General features: G+C 40.6%; 1 protein-coding gene across 1 annotated transcript; it reads right to left on the bottom strand.

Annotated features, from left to right (window-relative positions):
• Positions 1-1644: 1644 nt before the first annotated feature.
• BCAS2 (BCAS2 pre-mRNA processing factor) lies at positions 1645-17259 on the bottom strand. Its single transcript, XM_030869121.2, has 7 exons — positions 16991-17259; positions 16789-16881; positions 14188-14258; positions 12299-12460; positions 4057-4107; positions 3273-3353; positions 1645-1955 (listed from the first exon to the last, which is right to left on the bottom strand). Exons 1-7 carry the CDS (start codon positions 17081-17083, stop codon positions 1829-1831), a joined length of 678 nt encoding a protein of 225 aa, XP_030724981.1. The 5' UTR covers positions 17084-17259; the 3' UTR covers positions 1645-1828.
• Between the last annotated feature and the right edge of the window lie 282 nt (positions 17260-17541).

Genomic DNA, 17541 nt, shown 5'->3' with positions numbered 1-17541 from the left:
AATCTGTTAAGAGGAAATTAAAATGTAATTCCTTTTCCCCCCAACTCGTCATAAAGAAATATGTAGCAAGCATTATCCTCAACAGTTTTAACATGCTACTGAACTTTCCCTAGGGTTTAGGTTTAAACCATTGTGATGCACTTTGTTTGGCTGTGCTGTGTGCTGCGTGCTGCACAACTTATGGGGATCTTAGTTGCCCGACCAGGGGTCGAACCTGGGCCCCCTGCAGTGGAAGTGTGGAGCCCCTCGCTGTGATGTGTTTTGGATACCGATTCTAAACCTTTAAAGATTTTTAAACTTCATCACTATACCTTTTTTGACGTTTCGTAAGTACTTCATACGTTTCTCTAATTTATTGTCCTCCGTAATTAAGCAGTCAACAGCTCAAGACCAATGAGCTTCCGACTGAGGCTAAAGATTTGCCAGTTCCAGCATATCTCATATAACCATTTCCATCATTTTTATTTTAAAAAGAGCAACATATGAAAATATTCAATAAATTATATAAATACTGCTATTCAAAAGATGAGTAAAACTGAACTGATAGATGGTATGAACTTATAATAATATGAAATATTTGATAGCTCACATATGAAACTCCATACTTACTGTACAGAGAAGTTATGAGTGCAATACACAGAAATTTTAAGATGATTTTTAAAAAACCGTAAATGAGGTTACATTATACAAATTATTCTGTAACCTGTTTTTCCTATACATGTACCTTCAAAACCACTGACCCATAATATTGTCAATTATACTTGGAAAAAAAAAGGCACTGACCATTACCAACATAATAGGTTTAAAAAGTTCTAGGTTTAATTTGTATTCTTAATGTTAAACATCTTTTTTTTCTGGTGAGAGTTCACCTCTCAGTGATTTGTAAAAGGTCTCTCTGTACAGTAAGACTATGACTTATTTGATATAATGCAAATATTTTTTTCTGAATTGGGCAGGAATCTTTTTACTTTTTCATTCTTTACAAGTAGAAGGGTAAGAGCATAACCATGGTGCTAGACTACTGGGTTCAAAATTTGGATGATGCTTTCTAGCTAATAAAACTTCGACAAATTAATCAGCACCCGTTACAGTTTGTATATGGGAACAACAGTATGTAATTCCATAGGTTTTTGTGAGGATTCAATTATTTTTCTATTCATGTAAGTTTAGTTCATCTACCTAAAGTGCTTGGAACAGTGCTCAGCACATACTAAGCTTTATGTGTTACTTATGACGATGATCATCATCACAGATGACATATATGGAGTCATTGTATTTCTTTAGTCTTGTCTGGTAATTAAGAAGTCATTTAGAACTACCTCTTTCATTTTATTTTGGCCGCACTGAGCAGCATGCAAACTTCCCCAACCAGGGATCGAACCCGTGTTCCCTGCATCGGAAGCACGGAGTCTTAACTACTGGACCACCAAGTCAGTCCAACTACCTCTTTATTTGAAATACTTATAAATCAAAAGTTTCCAACTTCTTGTACATGTTGAAAACTTTCAATAAAGATCTCTTGGGTACAAAATATGATCCTGGTGACTCAAAATTAATTCTACGAACATTATTATAAAATCATACTTATTTTGAAAGTCTAAAGTTCTTTTTTTAAATGGCAAAAACACAAGACAAAACAAGTCACCATGTTGAAATTTTTTATTTTGCTGAAATGTACAAACAGAATATAACAGTCCACATTCTATGCTTTCTAAACATTTAACCACTGATGATTTCCGTAAGATGCTGTTGTTTTTCACAGTTCAGATGTTTGATCTTCTGTGAAAGCCCAACATGCCTTCCTTTCTACCCACCAGATTAGTCTTTTTCAGAAGTCTTGCCGTATGTTTTCTTTGTTTGCCTCTCCATGTTGCTGCTTCATTTGAAAGAGTTCATTTTCTAATTGTACAATAGTCCTTTCAATCTCATAATTCTTACTGACCAGGGATACCCAACTAGAAAAGAATAAAGGGGGGGAAATTACTTAATGTGAACTTTCCCTTATAAGATTTTTATAGTATATATATTTTCAGCCAGGGTCAAAACACTAACCTTCACTTTTAGCTTTACATTTTCAAAAACTGAGGTGTAATTAGGCGGGAAAGTGAGTAAAGGGCGTATAGGACCTCTGTATTACCTCTTAAAATTGCATGTGAACCTACGGTTATCTCAAAATAAAAAGTTTAATTTAGAAAAGAACAAATTAGAAAGAGCTGAAGAGATATGAAAGAGTGAAGTTGGTATTTAATTGGATTAACAAAAAAGGAGAGAAAATAGGGCAGAGGCAATAAAGAAAAATGATGAAGAAATTCCTACAACTGCTAAGATAAAATTCCATAGATTCAAGGAATCTTCCCCTTCCCCCAGAAAAAAATCTCTAGGACAAATGAAAAGAAACACACATGTACATGTAGAAGATTATATTAGTTTGAAGAACAGTGTGGAAAGATGCATAATAGACTGATAACATGGGGTACTTAGAGGATGAGGGGGAGGTGGAACAAGGACAATGATGTGGGTGATGGAGGCAGGGAGGTTAGGGAAAGAGCAAATCAAAAATGAAAAGAAATGATAAAAAAAACATGACTATATTCAGAGATTTGTACAAACTTATTTGAATACATGAAGAACAACATTAAAAAATATATATATGGGGCTTCCCTGGTGGCGCAGTGGTTGAGAGTCCGCCTGCCGATGCAGGGGACACAGGTTCGTGCCCCAGTCCGGGAAGATCCCACATGCCGCAGAGCGGCTGGGCCTGTGAGCCATGGCCAGTGAGCCTGCGCGTCCGGAGTCTGTGCTCCGCAACGGGAGAGGCCACAACAGTGAGAGGCCAGCGTACAGGGGAAAAAAAAAAAAAAAAAAATATATATATATATATATATAAAAACAAAGGGAAAAAACCCCTGAGACACATAAAATTATCAAGAAAGTATGGAATCTCCCTCCTGCAAGAGTTAAAAGATAGACTTTTTTCCTTCTAAAAGGAGAATATAGGTAAAATCCTATTCAGAGCAGAAGTACTGGGCAGAAAACAGGGTGCTCTAAGATCAGAATAAATTAGCAGTGGTTCAGTTTTTGTTTCTAACTCTCATTTCCTTCCGAGCCCATACTTCAGAAAGAGGAAGAGGCGGTGAAGAGTGGGATTCAGAAAACAGCATTTCTGTGACACCTGTGGCACCCCATTTGAATACTGTTTGAATTATATTGTTGAATCTTGATCTTAAAATGTGCTAAGCAATTTAAAAGGTGATGGGATTGTGGATACTCACGTTGACTCCATTTCTCTTAATTTAGATCCAGCTGTGAGCTGCATGTTCTTTCGCTGCCAGTTTAAGTCTTGAATATGTTTCCTGTAAAAAAAATTATTTATACAACCCACCTACATTCTAAAATAAGACTAAAATCAGCAGAAAAATCTATAACTAATACATTTATAATACTTTGAGAAGAACAGATATATGTATGTGTATATATATACACATATATAGTCATAGACTAATTCCAGGAAATAACTTACTTTTTTTTTAACTTTCTTCTCATTATTTTTCAATTACAAATTTCATAAAACATGCTCATGGTGAAGAATTAAATACACACACACAAGCATGCACACAGACAGAATAAAAATCCAAAGTCCCTCCTCCCATGTGCTTCTCCTTCTCCCTGATAACTTCTGTTCAGTTTTTGGTGAGTGTCTTTCCAGATTCTTTCCTGTATATGTATGTGCATGTATAGATTAGGGTGTTTTGCTTGCTTGTGTTTTTAACATAAATCAGATTATACATGTTATTCTACAAATTTTCCCCTTCTAAAAGTACCTTTTCAATGTCTGCAGACTTGCAAACTGCAAATGACCTGGTAGAGATGTTTTCAGACCTCAGGTCTATTTCTCCTCTACTCAGGTAGGGCAAACCCAACACTAGACACTGGACACAGTGGATCATCAATTATTTACTCTCATATGACTATAGTCCAATGGTTCCTTTTTCTTCTCATTCTATTTATTAAGATTCACCTCAACTTTATTATAAAATAAGAAGAAAAACAATTTACCTTAACTTCTGGAGCTCTTTCTGTGCATGTTCAATCATATGAACTAGATTTCTAAAAAAGAAAAAGAAAATCAGATTAATGTACATTAAAATCACATAGTACCAACTAAAAGTGTACTATCTAGTTGATACAAGGTCAAGTTTTTCTGCTAAAAATAGTATTAATTGAGCTCTCTGTGCCAAACACCATGTTAGACACTCTATAAAACTAATTTAATTCTCATAAGAATTCTTTGAGGTAGGTATGATTATCCCTATTTCACATGTTAGGACACTAAGAAAGATAAAGTAAGTTGGTCAAGGTAACATGGTTAAGTGTCAGAGGTGAATTCTACTTCAGGTCTTTTAAACCCTTGAGCCCAAACCATTTACTGATATTCTGATTTTGTGTACTTATATCACGTCTTAAACTGTTATTGTCTTTTCATAGACAAGATGGGAAGTATCTGATGAGTGCACTCATTTACACTCCCTTTTATCTCTTTATTTCTTTACCTACATTTATCTTGTCACTCTCCCATCTACTGCTAGCTAGAAAGAAGAAAAAAACTGTTGTGGAAGGCTATAGATTCAGATTCCAGTCCAAGTCAGCTCTAATGAGCAGAGGGAAGAAGTTGAGCCATACAGAGTTCCATGTGATTATTATCATTAGAGAAGTGATTCAAGGGTAAAGTTCAAAATCTATCTTTTCCTAAATAACAGCTTTACTGAGATATAATTTACATACCATATCAATTTCCTCTTAAGGCAGTAGAGTCCATTTCAACCACATTGGCCCTACTATGCTCTTGCTCTAGATCCAGTATTGTTTCCCGGCTTTTGTGACTCAAATTTCCTGCTGCCCTTCTGAGTTATTCTCCTATCTCCACTGACTGATTTCCTATAACTAACTCCAATTCTCTAGAGATCTGGTCTTCAAAAAGTGGTGCCTCTCCAGCTTTCCTTTAGCTCATCCCAATTTCCCTGACTTTGACACTCATTCCATGCTGAGGACAATAAAGCTTAGTACTCTATTCCTGACCTCCAACCATTAATAGGGAGCTTTCTTTTGAACCACCTCTTCCTGAAAGCCCAGTTTGTGGTCTTCTCCCTTCTTCCAGCCTCCCTCTTAAGTACACAGGTCTCTCCTCAAGTACTCTGAATGCTGAAACTGATCACACTGCATTATGGGAGTCAAAAGACTTGGCTTCTAGTCCCAGCTCTGCCCTAAATAGCTATGTTTCCTTTGACGAGTCACCTGACATCACTTGGGCTAAGTCTGTTTATTTGTAAAATTAGGGGCTGAACTTGAAGGTTTCCCTTCAGTTTCAAGTACAGAATTCTCTCCTTATTAATGAAATACTATTTTTTTTAAAGAAGTTCGGCACCAAGACCTACTTAGAGCTTTCTGCCTAGCATATTTGACACCCTCAAATCCTATCACGGAGAAAGAAAATATAGTACAGCTCCTCTGGAGAAGCATCCATTGGGTTTGGAGGAGACAAAATATGTGCAGAATGACCAACACTATAAAGTGTTATGTAATTAAGAGTACAACAAGTGATGTGCATAATAATTTGTATAGTTACTCAGAAGAGAGAGAGAGTACCAGAGGCAGAATTTTAATCAGGGAAGAAAAGGAAACAGATTAAAGTTGGGCCTTCAACAAGTTGAATTCGGGTAGAATAGTTAAAGGTATCCCAGGTGGAGATAAGGCCTGAGTAAAGGTTCGGAGGCAGAGTTTATGATAATCACCAAGGAGAGGACTAGTTTGGCTGGAGTGAAAGTCTACAACCAAGGTATAGCCTTTTGCTTTGAATATCATGTTAAATAGCCTGGACCTTACCTTGTAGGTAAGGGAAAATTATTAAAGGTTTCTAGGCAAGATGAAAGCAATGCTCTCTTCAATTTAATGCCTCCTCCCCACCCCCCATCCCCTCACCTATGTTCTCCTCCATTCCTGGAATGTTCTCACTCTCCTTTAAACATCCAAATCTCACCCTTTTCTGGAACCCCTGTACACTGTTGGTGGAAATGTAAATTGGTGCAGCTACTATGGAAAATAGTATGGAGGGTCCTAAAAAAAAAAAACTAAAAATAGAACTACCACATGATACAGCAATTCCACTCCTGGGTATATATCTGGAAAAAATGAAAACTCTTAATTCGAAAAGATACACGCACCCCAATGTTCACAGCAGCACTATTTACAATAGCCAAGACATGGAAGCAACCCAAATGTCCATCAACAGATGACTGTATTAAGATATGGTGCATATATACACACATACAATGGAATATTACTCAGTCATAAAAAAGAAATACTGCCATATGCAGCAATGTGGATGGCCCTAGAGAACATTATGCTTAGTGACATAAACAAATTGGACAGAGACAAATATTGTACGATGTCACTTATATGCGGAATCTAAAAAATAATGAAAATTCATGCAAAACAGAAACAGACTCACAGATATAGAAAACAAACTTGTGGTTAGCAAAGGTGAGAGAGAAGGGGAGTAGGGACAAATTATGGGTATGGGATTAACAGATACAAACTACTATATATAAAATAGATAAGCAACAAGGATATACTGTATAGCACAGGGAATTATACCTGTTATCTTGTAATAACCTACAGTATAATCTGCAAAAATACTAAATCACTATGCTGTATACCTCAAACTAACACAAAAATCAACTATACTTTAATAACCCCCACCCCCATTCCCTAATCTCACTCTTTTATAATGGTCCTAATCCTTAACGTCCCTTTCTTTGGATCTCTGTAGTTTATGGACCACAACACACAATGCAGCACTTGCCTCCATACTGCCAAAAATGAACTACTAGTTATCTGGCCTAGAATATCTTGCCTCTTCAACTAGATAAAGCTTCCTGAGGACAAAGATCACATTTTTCCACTTTGTGAAATACACATTTTGAGGATTGATTTGTTCTCAAATTTCTTAATCATCCCAACCCCATTTTCCCTTTATTCTCCTTGCAACATATTCACAATAGAAACTGAATTGTTTGTTCTGCAGTTTCTTAAATTCTGGATTTTGCCCAAAGATCCTTATGTGGCCAATAGACATTTAAACATGATTCTGAAAACCTGAGAAAAGGTATTTATTATTTTGTGATTTTTGCTTTACTGTTTCAGGAATCATACTCTAACAAATAGTTTTATGCACAGTTGTGTAGTTCAATGGCCTTTTTTCCTTAAAAGAGACTCAGGATTTTAGGGCTCAAAGGAGCCATGGAGATCATCTAACCACTGAGTTTTACAAGTTGGAAACTGAACCCTAAATAGATAACAAAACCTAAAGCTAAAGCTAGTTATATGGAATAGAAACAGGAGCTAGTGGCACTTTTGTTTCTGGTGTTAATTCTCTACTTACAGTCAATTCTCATCATTTGCAGATTCTGTATATGTGAATTTGCCTACTCACTCAAATTTATGTGTAACCCCAAAATCAATACCTGCACTGTTTTGTGATCATTCATGGACATACTCAGAGCAGCAAAAAATTTTAGTTGCTGGGCACGTACATTTCCAGCTGCTTTGGAACAAGGAGATACTCCACCTTCTTGTTTCGGGTCTCATGCAGGCATGACCAAAGGATAGAGTTTGATTTCCAATTCTGGCAAGTTACTTAACACTTCTGAACTTTATCTTTTCTTTTATAAAATAAAGAAAATACAGAATCTGCCAGGATGAGCTGTTTTAAAGGATTTAAGACTATAATCTGTCTGAGATGTGTATATATACATATGTACATATTTCTCCTAGGAGAAATGGTTCAGTATTTGTTAATTCCGTATCAAAGGCCACTTTATAAAGCACAACAGGCAATAATGAGAGCTAACTGTATAAGCAACCCCCCACATTAAGGATTACACTCTACCAAGCTGTGATTTGTAAATCAGACCTCAGAACTCATTATTGCAATATTACACAATAAATGTGTTACGTTTACATCCCCTTAAACTTTGAGATGGGTCTCAAAGCCTTTCATATGGGTTGTAGTTCTAGGACATGACCCCAAGTGAAAGTCCAGCTATACTATTTTTATCCCACTTCTCCTACTCTACTTCCCACATTAAAAAAACAAGACTGGTGAGTGGTCTTAGCACTGCAGGGTCGGGGGCAGAGGGGATGCAGGGCCTGGGCCCTGGTCCCCTGCCTTCATTTGCTCTGGGATCACCAGTGGCAGTGCCATAAAGGAGCCAGGCGCCATCCAGAGAGTCAAATCTCCACCCAGCATGGGGCACGTTTCTCCTCCAGCTGTAAACACGGTATTTCTTAAGTAAACATTTAATACACTCCCTCAGAAAGGCAGCCATGGGGGCACGAACCACACGTGGGTGAGAGGAGAGAATTCCATTCTCTTGTCCCAGTGCCTCTGGGATGAGAGGGTGCTAAGGCCTACAACCTTAGTCCCGGTGCCCAGGAGGGGGTCATACGGAGCTGGTCTCCAAGGAAAAGACTGCATCCTCCCGGCTGGAGGTAAGAGGCGGGACCTGCTGGGGAGGAGGTGGCCGAGAGTGCACCTGTCTGCAGCACAGTCCTGGCCTCAGCAGAAGCTGCTAGTGAGCGCCCTGTGATGGCTGGGGGTCACGTGCCTGGCTGCAGCTCTTAGGAAAGGATGGGGCAAAGACCGGGGCGTTCATCCTCCCACGAGGCTATCTGTGGGCGGGGGGTGAGAGTTTAAGTGGCAGATGAACACCGAGAGGGAGAAAGAAGCCTTGTACTGCCAACTGAGCCAGGCAGTCGGGCGGGGAGGGCAATGGAATAAGGCACTATGATCTGTCTTGCTGATTTCTCTCACTGAGGGGGAACGGAGCTCAGATCTGTAGGGCTGAGGCCCAGATCCTCCCTCCAAAGGCTATCCTTTTCACAGATCCCAGGAGACAAGAATAACTGACTGCTATTTTAAGGGTTGGAAACTCCTAGAACTTGGACAGGACTAACAAATTGGTGGTGCTAAGATGATGCTCCCCAGGGCGGCTGCCAGGCCCGAGACCCAGGTAAAAGGCAGGAAGAGATGACAAGGCTGACTCCAGTGGGAAGAGGTGAAGAGTGGCTAAGGGAGAGGACGGCTACCTGGGCCTAACTGAGGCTAGTCTGCCGACTGGGCAGAGCCAGCCTTGACTTCGGGCTGACTTCCACCCGGCTGCTGGGTGTCCGAGGTGGATGAAGTGGAGAACAGGGGAGGGAGAAGAGAGACAGGCACTTGGGGCTAACAAGCTGGGCCTCAGGAGCTAGGGAAGGAGGTCCTGCCACCAAGCAAGGACGGGCTAGGAGTCCTGCAAGACAAGGGTACGTGGAGGCTGCCCACCTCACCCGAAAGGTATAGCCACCTGTGACCTACAGTTCCAAGACCTTAGTCAGAGCTAAGAGACCTGGGGAGGGCGGAAGGGTAGGATAAGCAAAAGGTAAATAACCTGTTAGGCTTGAACCCTCACTAGGACTTCAGAGTGTGGGCTGTGGCGAGGGACAGGTGAGGGCGCCAAGTCCAGGGACTGTTTTTCCCACGTGCTCATGGACAGACAGACAGCTGCCCTGAGGGAAGGCAGGGAGGTGGGGCAGAGAAGGGGTGCGCACTGCAGTTAGGGGATGTGCTCTCCCAGTTGCAGCTCAGAGTAGACTCTAGGTCGTCTGAGAAGTCAGAGGGAAGAGACAAGAGACAGATGATGACAAAGAATTTCAGCTGAGGGAGGGGAGGGATGGGCCTGGTCACCTCCTGCTGCCCTGCTGGATCCTGCTAAGCACAGCTAGCCATCTGCCCTGGAGAAGGAAGAGGACTTGAGAAAAGGTGGAAAGAATGTGAGCAAACACATTGCTGAGTTTGCAAGTCTGGGCTGATGCTGTGCTGGTCTCTCCTAAACTCCCAGGGCCGAAGGGCTGCGGCTCTGGGGGGGAAGCCCTCCTTGGTCACATACCAACTTAAATGCCCTCCAACATCTCCCCTATCCATCCTATGCTGGTTTAGAGAAAACAAACAAAAACAACTAAACACAAAAGAAGAATTCCTTTTCCCTTCCTTGCTTTGCTGTAATGGGGTTAGAAGCCAGGTGAGGGGCAACAGAACAGCTCTCCTTCTCCTGGCAAGGGGAGAGGACACCCCACTTCAGAGGCCCAGGAGTAGGGAGGTTGCAAGAGTCGTTGGAGAGCGGAGGAAAGGCTACAGACAGACACTGGGGGTGGGATCACAGGGTCACAGCCAACAAGCCCACAGGCACCTAATGGCCATGGTCCACCCCGTCAGCCAGGTCCATCCTTTCCCATCAGACACATTTACACTGAGGGTAGCCCCTAACAGTTAAGTCCCTGCAGTGAGGGAGATGATGGTCGACACTGTCACCATATGTGACACCAGGGGGCCAGCACACAGGGCACATCCCTCACTGTGAGGAGACAACAGTGGCAGCCGGTTCAGGACAACCTGTTCTTATGGCAATGGTCACAACTGGGTCTTGGGGACTCAGGCAGTGTCTGACGACCTAGACATCTGGCGGGTACATCTGGGAAGACGATGATGCAGGAGGTGATGGGTGCTGAGCTCACAGGAGTGACATATGCCCGCCGAAGACCCACCTGTGTCCCAGGCAGAGGTTTGGCACACAGTTTTTTCTGGGAATCATCCTCTGGGAAGAAGATCACTAACAGAAAGGTAGGTTTATAGAGCTGGGGTGGGCTGGCCGTTCAAACGCCAGGCAGTATGAGATGATCACCCTCTGTCCCTCCCCACCTCAGAATTCCTGGTTTTAAAGGGCAGTAGAAGGAATGGATTCCCTCTTAAGTCCTGGTGTGGCCCTGGGCTTCCAACTGCTTAAAGAGGACAAACCCAAAATACAGATCTTCTTTCTCAAGTTCTCCTGGCCAAGCCCTGGTCCTCCCCTTTCAGGTGGTTCTTGGCCTCTATCATCTCCAAGGCCCAAGGGCCTGCCAGGAGCAGGCCACCAGGGAGTCCAGCAGTTCCTGAACCTGGTGGGGAGGCAGCACAGAGGCCTCCTTCTGGATTCCAGAAGAAATCCCCAAATTCTCCATGGAGGGGCAGGCCTTCTCTGGGGAAGTGAGGTGTTATAAGCAGAACTAAGAGATGGGTAAAAGAAAGAAGACGGGAAAAATAAAGGACAAAAACAAAATAGCTCCCTAACCCCTTATAAAAATGAAATTTATACATATGCTTTGTCCATATTGAGTTTCTTTAAAGAAATTGGTGCCTGTCCACAGCATAGCTTCCTGTTCTTCTGAAGTCTTGTTTAAATTTAAAAAAAAAAGGGGAGGAAAGGAAGACAAAAAATTTAAAAATTAAGCAAAACTAAAAGGAGGGGGAAAACCCAAACAAAAGCTTCACATTGCTGGAGATCCAGCTGTTGGGAGATCGCCAACCAGCCAAGCCACCGCCCGTACCCTCTGCCGTCCTCTGTGCGAGACATGATGAGACTGTGGGTCCCGAGGATCAACGTAGTTTAAAAACACCCAAGATGCTTTGCCCTGAATTTTAAGCAGCACATGTGACCCACTACTGGGCATATACCCTGAGAAAACCATAATTCAAAAAGAGTCATGTACCAAAATGTTCACTGCAGCTCTATTTACAATAGCCAGGACATGGAAGCAACCTAAGTGTCCATCATCAGATGAATGGATAAAGAAGATGTGGCACATATATACAATGGAATATTACTCAGCCATAAAAAGAAACGAAATTGAGTTATTTGTAGTGAGGTGTATGGACGCAGAGTCTGTCATACAGAGTGAAGTAAGTCAGAAAGAGAAAAACAAATACCGTATGCTAACACATATATATGGAATCTAAGAAAAAAAAAAAAAGGTCATGAAGGACCCAGGGGTAAGACGGGAATAAAGACACAGACCTACTAGAGAATGGACTTGAGGATATGGGCATGGGGAAGGGTAAGCTGTGATAAAGTGAGAGAGTGGCATGGACATATATACACTACCAAACGTAAAATAGATAGCTAATGGGAAGCAGCTGCACAGCACAGGGAGATCAGCTCGGTGCTTTGTGACCACCTAGAGGGGTGGGATAGGGAGGGTGGGAGGGAGGGAGACACAAGAGGGAAGAGATATGGGAACATATGTATTATGTATAACGGATTCACTTTGTTATAAAGCAGAAACTAACACACCATTGTAAAGCAATTATACTCCAATAAAGATGTTAAAAAAAAAAAAAAACAAGACTAAAGGTGGCATGGGTTTAAAAGAAACAAAAAAGGCTTCTTACTCATTATACACTTTCCAGGCATTGCATCCATGCTGTGACATTAGTTCCAGATTCTCAATTCGAACCGCTTGATGCTCTAACTGGGCCATAGAATTGTTTACGCATTCTTGCCACGCAGTAATGTCATTTTTCTGACCCGAGGAAGGGGCTGGAAGTTCATATCTGAAATTAAACAACAATGAAATAAAACCACATATTCCTCCAAACCTTTCTTTCTCCTCCCAACAGAATGCCTCATGGGTCTAGGCACACTGTAAAAACTACAGAAGACTGAAGATAAGATGCAGACCTTGCAATAATAAGAAATCTATTTATCCTAAGAAACAATCAATTTACAAATAAGATTTAGCATCATTATACACAGTAACAAAAAACTGTTCACTTTAATGAACAATTCAATAAGCTACACTGTGCATTCATATAACGTACTGTTATATTAGCTATTAAATGTTATTAAAGAATAGTTAAAACATTAAGATGTTTGTAATACATCAAGGGAAAAAAGGATAGAAAAAAATATGCACCTACATCCATCCACCATCCCACCCACGTACCTACACCCCTCTAGAGAAAAAATGGCAAAGGGGTATAATAATTTTTACATTTTGAATTCAGCCTTTTCTCTGTATTCATAATACCCAGTCCTTCAACACTGCCAACATAGCCAGCAACATACACTCTTCATAAATCTCAGCTCATTACTCAGTTACTACAAACTAACTTCTAATTTCCATTTTGTTATTTTTAATAGGTATTGTAAAAACTCCAAATCATTCCTATGAAAAATTGAGGGATATGCAACTGGGATTAAGAAGTGATAAACCATTTTGTTTAAAAACGAAAAAAAACCCCAAAAAACAAGCTTTACACATGCATCATGAATGCAGCATTTTGGGAACTTCTAATCATAACCCACAGTAAGAAATATTTTACACTGTGATCCAGTCCACAAATACACACAGCTGAACAGTAGTTTCACAAAACAAAACTTACTTTTACATGCAATGCATTCTGATATTTTCTATCCTACTTCCTTAAAAAAGTGCTGTGGTGTCTTACTAAACTTACTGCACAATCTACTGCTTAAAGGATCATGACCTACTTATGGGTTCAAAATATACTGTTATGAAGGAGTTACTATCATGAACATCTTTAGAGCAGAAGCACCTGGAAACAGAACTGAGGAGTCCTAGGAGTTTTCCTGCCTTTATCATTCAAGCCAGATAGGAAATGGAGCACAAGAAAAGAAAAAATCTGGTCCTTCGGTTCTATAGACTAAAATCCCTCTTTTAATCTGTACATATGCTGAGAGGATAACCCTATTGTTCATGTGGCCCTCTCTGCTCTGCCAGATTAGTTACTGGTTCTCATAATTTCATAGTTTTCTTAGAGCTGAAGGGGACCTCAGATGTTAAGCAACCCAATTCTCCAATTTAGTGAAAGTAACAAAAGGGTGTTTTGGGTTTTTTCCTGAAACAGTTTTGTAGTAAAGTGGTATGGGAAGGGAGACAGTAGAACCAAAGTCAAACTATGCAGGTACTCTGAGTTTACTAATGTTGCCTGTGTAAGAGCGAAGCACTACATGTCTAACCAGGAACCTTTCCTCGGGAATTCTTAAACATGAACTTAGTTACAATTTACCATTCCCCTGTTATTGGATTTTAAAATAGTTTGCATTTTTAAATAAAGGTGCAAAGAATATTTTTGAACATTAACACAAGATTATATGAACCACTATTATAACTATTACATGAAAAAACATAAATGCATAAAAACAGACAAGAATTTTTTCTCTTCCACATTTATTTTAACATGGCTACAGCAGTTTTACTAATAAATTAAAATTAAACAATGATTTGAGGCCAGCTGAACCCAGAAATAGGACTTACCGTTTCATACTGAGCAATTCAATTGGTTGTCGAGCAGCCAATCTTTCAAATTCATTTCTCATTATGTCGGTCTGATGTGTAAATTGAAGAAAGAATTATTTCCAAAATCATATCAACAAACTGTATTACTATCCATTATTAACAGATCATTTCCCTTCCCCCCAGGTCTTCTCTGCAGTCAGTGCTCTCTAGAATCTGGAGAAGTGCACAGGCACACACACACTTCATATGTAAAGGGGCCCTCAGAGAAAAGGATTAATCCTAACTCAGTGGTTCTCAGTCCAGCACACATTTAGAATCAAATGGGAGTTTCGAAAACAATTCCAATACAATTCACGTTATCACTCCTCTCCCCCACTACAGGACGTGATTATAACTTTTGCTTTCAACTCACCAGCTGATTGTAAAGTCAAGCCAGTGTTGAGAACTATGGATCTAAGTATTCACTGGGGGCATGGGAAGAGAGAAGAGGACGTGGGACATAAAATAATTTGCTTTAGCGCTATGAGCCTAAACCTATACTTTCTTTTTGATCCTGGCTGCTCTTTTCACTTTACTCTTTGCAAAGGAGTAACAGGGGAAGGGACAAAAGGACCTGGTTCTGCTGTCTGCTCTAACAATTTTACTATTTTTAAAAAAATGTGGTATAGCTCTACCTCTTTAAGTCCAGTGTTTTGGTCACCATCTTATTCCATTTAGACTAAAGAGTAGGCAAAAAAGACCTTCCAGAGGTCACATTCCTTGCTTAAAAATTGTGCATTAAGCATGTCTTCATTGGAGAAAGACTTTTTTTTGGACTATTGCTGAGTTTCACACAACTCTAAGAAAATGTGGTTACTTAGTTTCCTGCAGAAACTAAGGCATTCTAGCTAGAAGGCTATGCACAGTGACAGAGTAAAAACTAACAATTAGGTAAGACAGAAACTACAAAAATATAGTACAAGCCAATCTTCCGCCACGTAACATCACATGGCTAGTAAGCAACAGATCTGGAATTTTAACTAAACTCTCTTCAACGAATGAGCCAATTCTCACAGGGCTAAGTCATAAGAAGAACTCCAGGCATGAATTGCACACATTAAGCATTCATTAAACTGCCTTAGGCACTCTTCATACATTCAGTGATAAATATCTGGGTTCCTATCGTGTGCCAAACACTGTTTTAGGTGATGAAAATACAGTGCTGAAGAAGACAAACAAGATCCCTGCTCATAGAGCATTCTCATTCTCAGCTTAGACAGGCCTTCCTCAGCCATCCTATCTAAAGCAGTCACCCAGTCACTCTGTATCACATCATTACTTTAATTCTCTGTATAGCTTTATCAATAATCTGATATTTTCTGATTTATCTGTCTCCACACTCTAGAATTTAAACTCCTGTTCCCCAATAACTCGAATAGAATCGATTTTCAGAAATAGCTGTTAAATGAATTAATGAAAGAGCAGTTCAAACGCAGTTTGAGGAGTGCTTAAGGTCTTGGGCAAATTAGTTAGCCTAACCTGCAGTTTTCCCATCTAAAAAATTGGGATAATAAACATACAGTTATATAGTTCACAGAGCTGTTTTTAGGACTGAGACAGTGAACCCAGTACACTATTAGCTTCTACTATTAGAAAGCGTTAACTAATCAGTATACTAATTATAAAGACAGGAAACACAGGCTGTATCTAAAAGAGGTAAAAAGAAAACTGGCTCAAGTATTTAAAAGTTTGTGACTGAATGCAGTTATCTAAAACTTTCAGAAATCAAGCTAATAAGTACCCATTACTGTCCTTAGTTCTTAATGTGATAACATCTATATTTGGGCAACATCATTTACAAAAAGCATGGGAAAACAGCATGCCATAGGAACATCTCTCTCCTACTTAAAACTTAACCAATATTTTTTTTCATGTTACTTCAATAGGAAATCCTGCGTTTTAATAACAGAATTCTTTCATAAATAAATGGTTAACTGTAATGGGGGAAAAAACGGAACATGTATGTACTAAAATGCCTAACAGAATCCATTAACTTAGAAATGATATTTTACATTTCATTCAGCTAATTAGACCCTAAATAGTATTTTGGGTGCACTTCTGGGCTAAATAGCTAAATGGTTTGATATGGTTCACTTAGATATGATTTACCTCTACAGTCATTCACGTCCACCCAGTAAATATTTTAAGACTTTTGATACAAAGGCCGCCCTCCACTGGTTCTCAGAGGCTTAGGTAATTAGGCTTTTGTAAATATATTAAAAAACCCTAGATCACTTGTTTTACAGTAGTCCTTAATTAGAGAGAAGAGGATTCCTTTGAGAATTTACGCAATAAACCTATCTCGGAAAAACGTTAACACTAAATTTTGCTGTTAGGTCAGTTCGCGGAGCCCCAGAAAGTCCTTCCGTGGCTCTCAGAATAAGAACCCCGGGGAAGGCTTATCTGTGTAGCTGTTTTCAACTGACTGACAATACCTATACAACAGGGTAAGTAGTAGCTAAGCAAGTAACAGTTAAAGCTGGAATTTAAAATTCACTTCTACGTGGCGAAGCCTCTCGATCCAAAATAAGGATTCACAGGATCCTGGTTCATACGCTAGGCTCAAAACATCACACTTACTTCAAAAGCGGAATAATCCGGGGCTGTCAGGTAGCTCAGGTAGTTCTTGGTAGGTCGGTATCTGCGTGTTTCCTCCTCCACCAATGCCGCAGCCTAAGAACGAGAACAGAGGCCAGGGTAGGGGCAGCAAATTGTTAAGCGATTCTTCCAGCACTAAGGGCCAGCGAGCGCTGAGTCAGTTACACAGACACCCCGAACTTACCGCTTCCCGCACACCAGGCGCTTCATAACCTTGGTCAAAATACGGCAGCGCATCCACCACAACCTCTCCGGCCACCAAACCCGTACCCGCCATTCTTAGGTTCGCCGAAGTTTTCCGACTCCGCGCTGGCTCAGGTTCACTTAAATACTCCTGCGCCCTACGCTAACGTAATGACGTCGCCTGCGCATCAGCTTTGGCGCCTGCTAAGTTAATTCTGATGGCGCGCTCGCTAGAAATTGCCCGACCATTTTGTTTTGGTCGGAATTGACGTCACGTCGTGGTTTCCCCTAGTCAGCGGTACATCTCAACTTCCTGTCCCCACGTGCTCTACCGTTTTGCCTCCGACTGGCAGCAAAGTGGAGAGGAGTTGGGACTTTCGGTTTCCTCCAGGACGCTGATATTTGGTTGGGGAATCCTTTAAAACTTTTGGAGGGAACTGGCTGCAGGATTTGGCGGGGAGCAAGATACTGGTTTCCCACCTCGGCTTTACTCTCCTAACCTTCCACCTTCTTCCGTTAAACTTCTCTCTTTGCACTTCCTTGCTGTATCCC

This window comes from Globicephala melas, chromosome 1 (assembly GCF_963455315.2).
Source record: "Globicephala melas chromosome 1, mGloMel1.2, whole genome shotgun sequence".
Classification (NCBI taxonomy): Eukaryota; Metazoa; Chordata; class Mammalia; order Artiodactyla; family Delphinidae; genus Globicephala; species Globicephala melas.
This window is presented reverse-complemented; position numbering and strand designations above follow the sequence as displayed.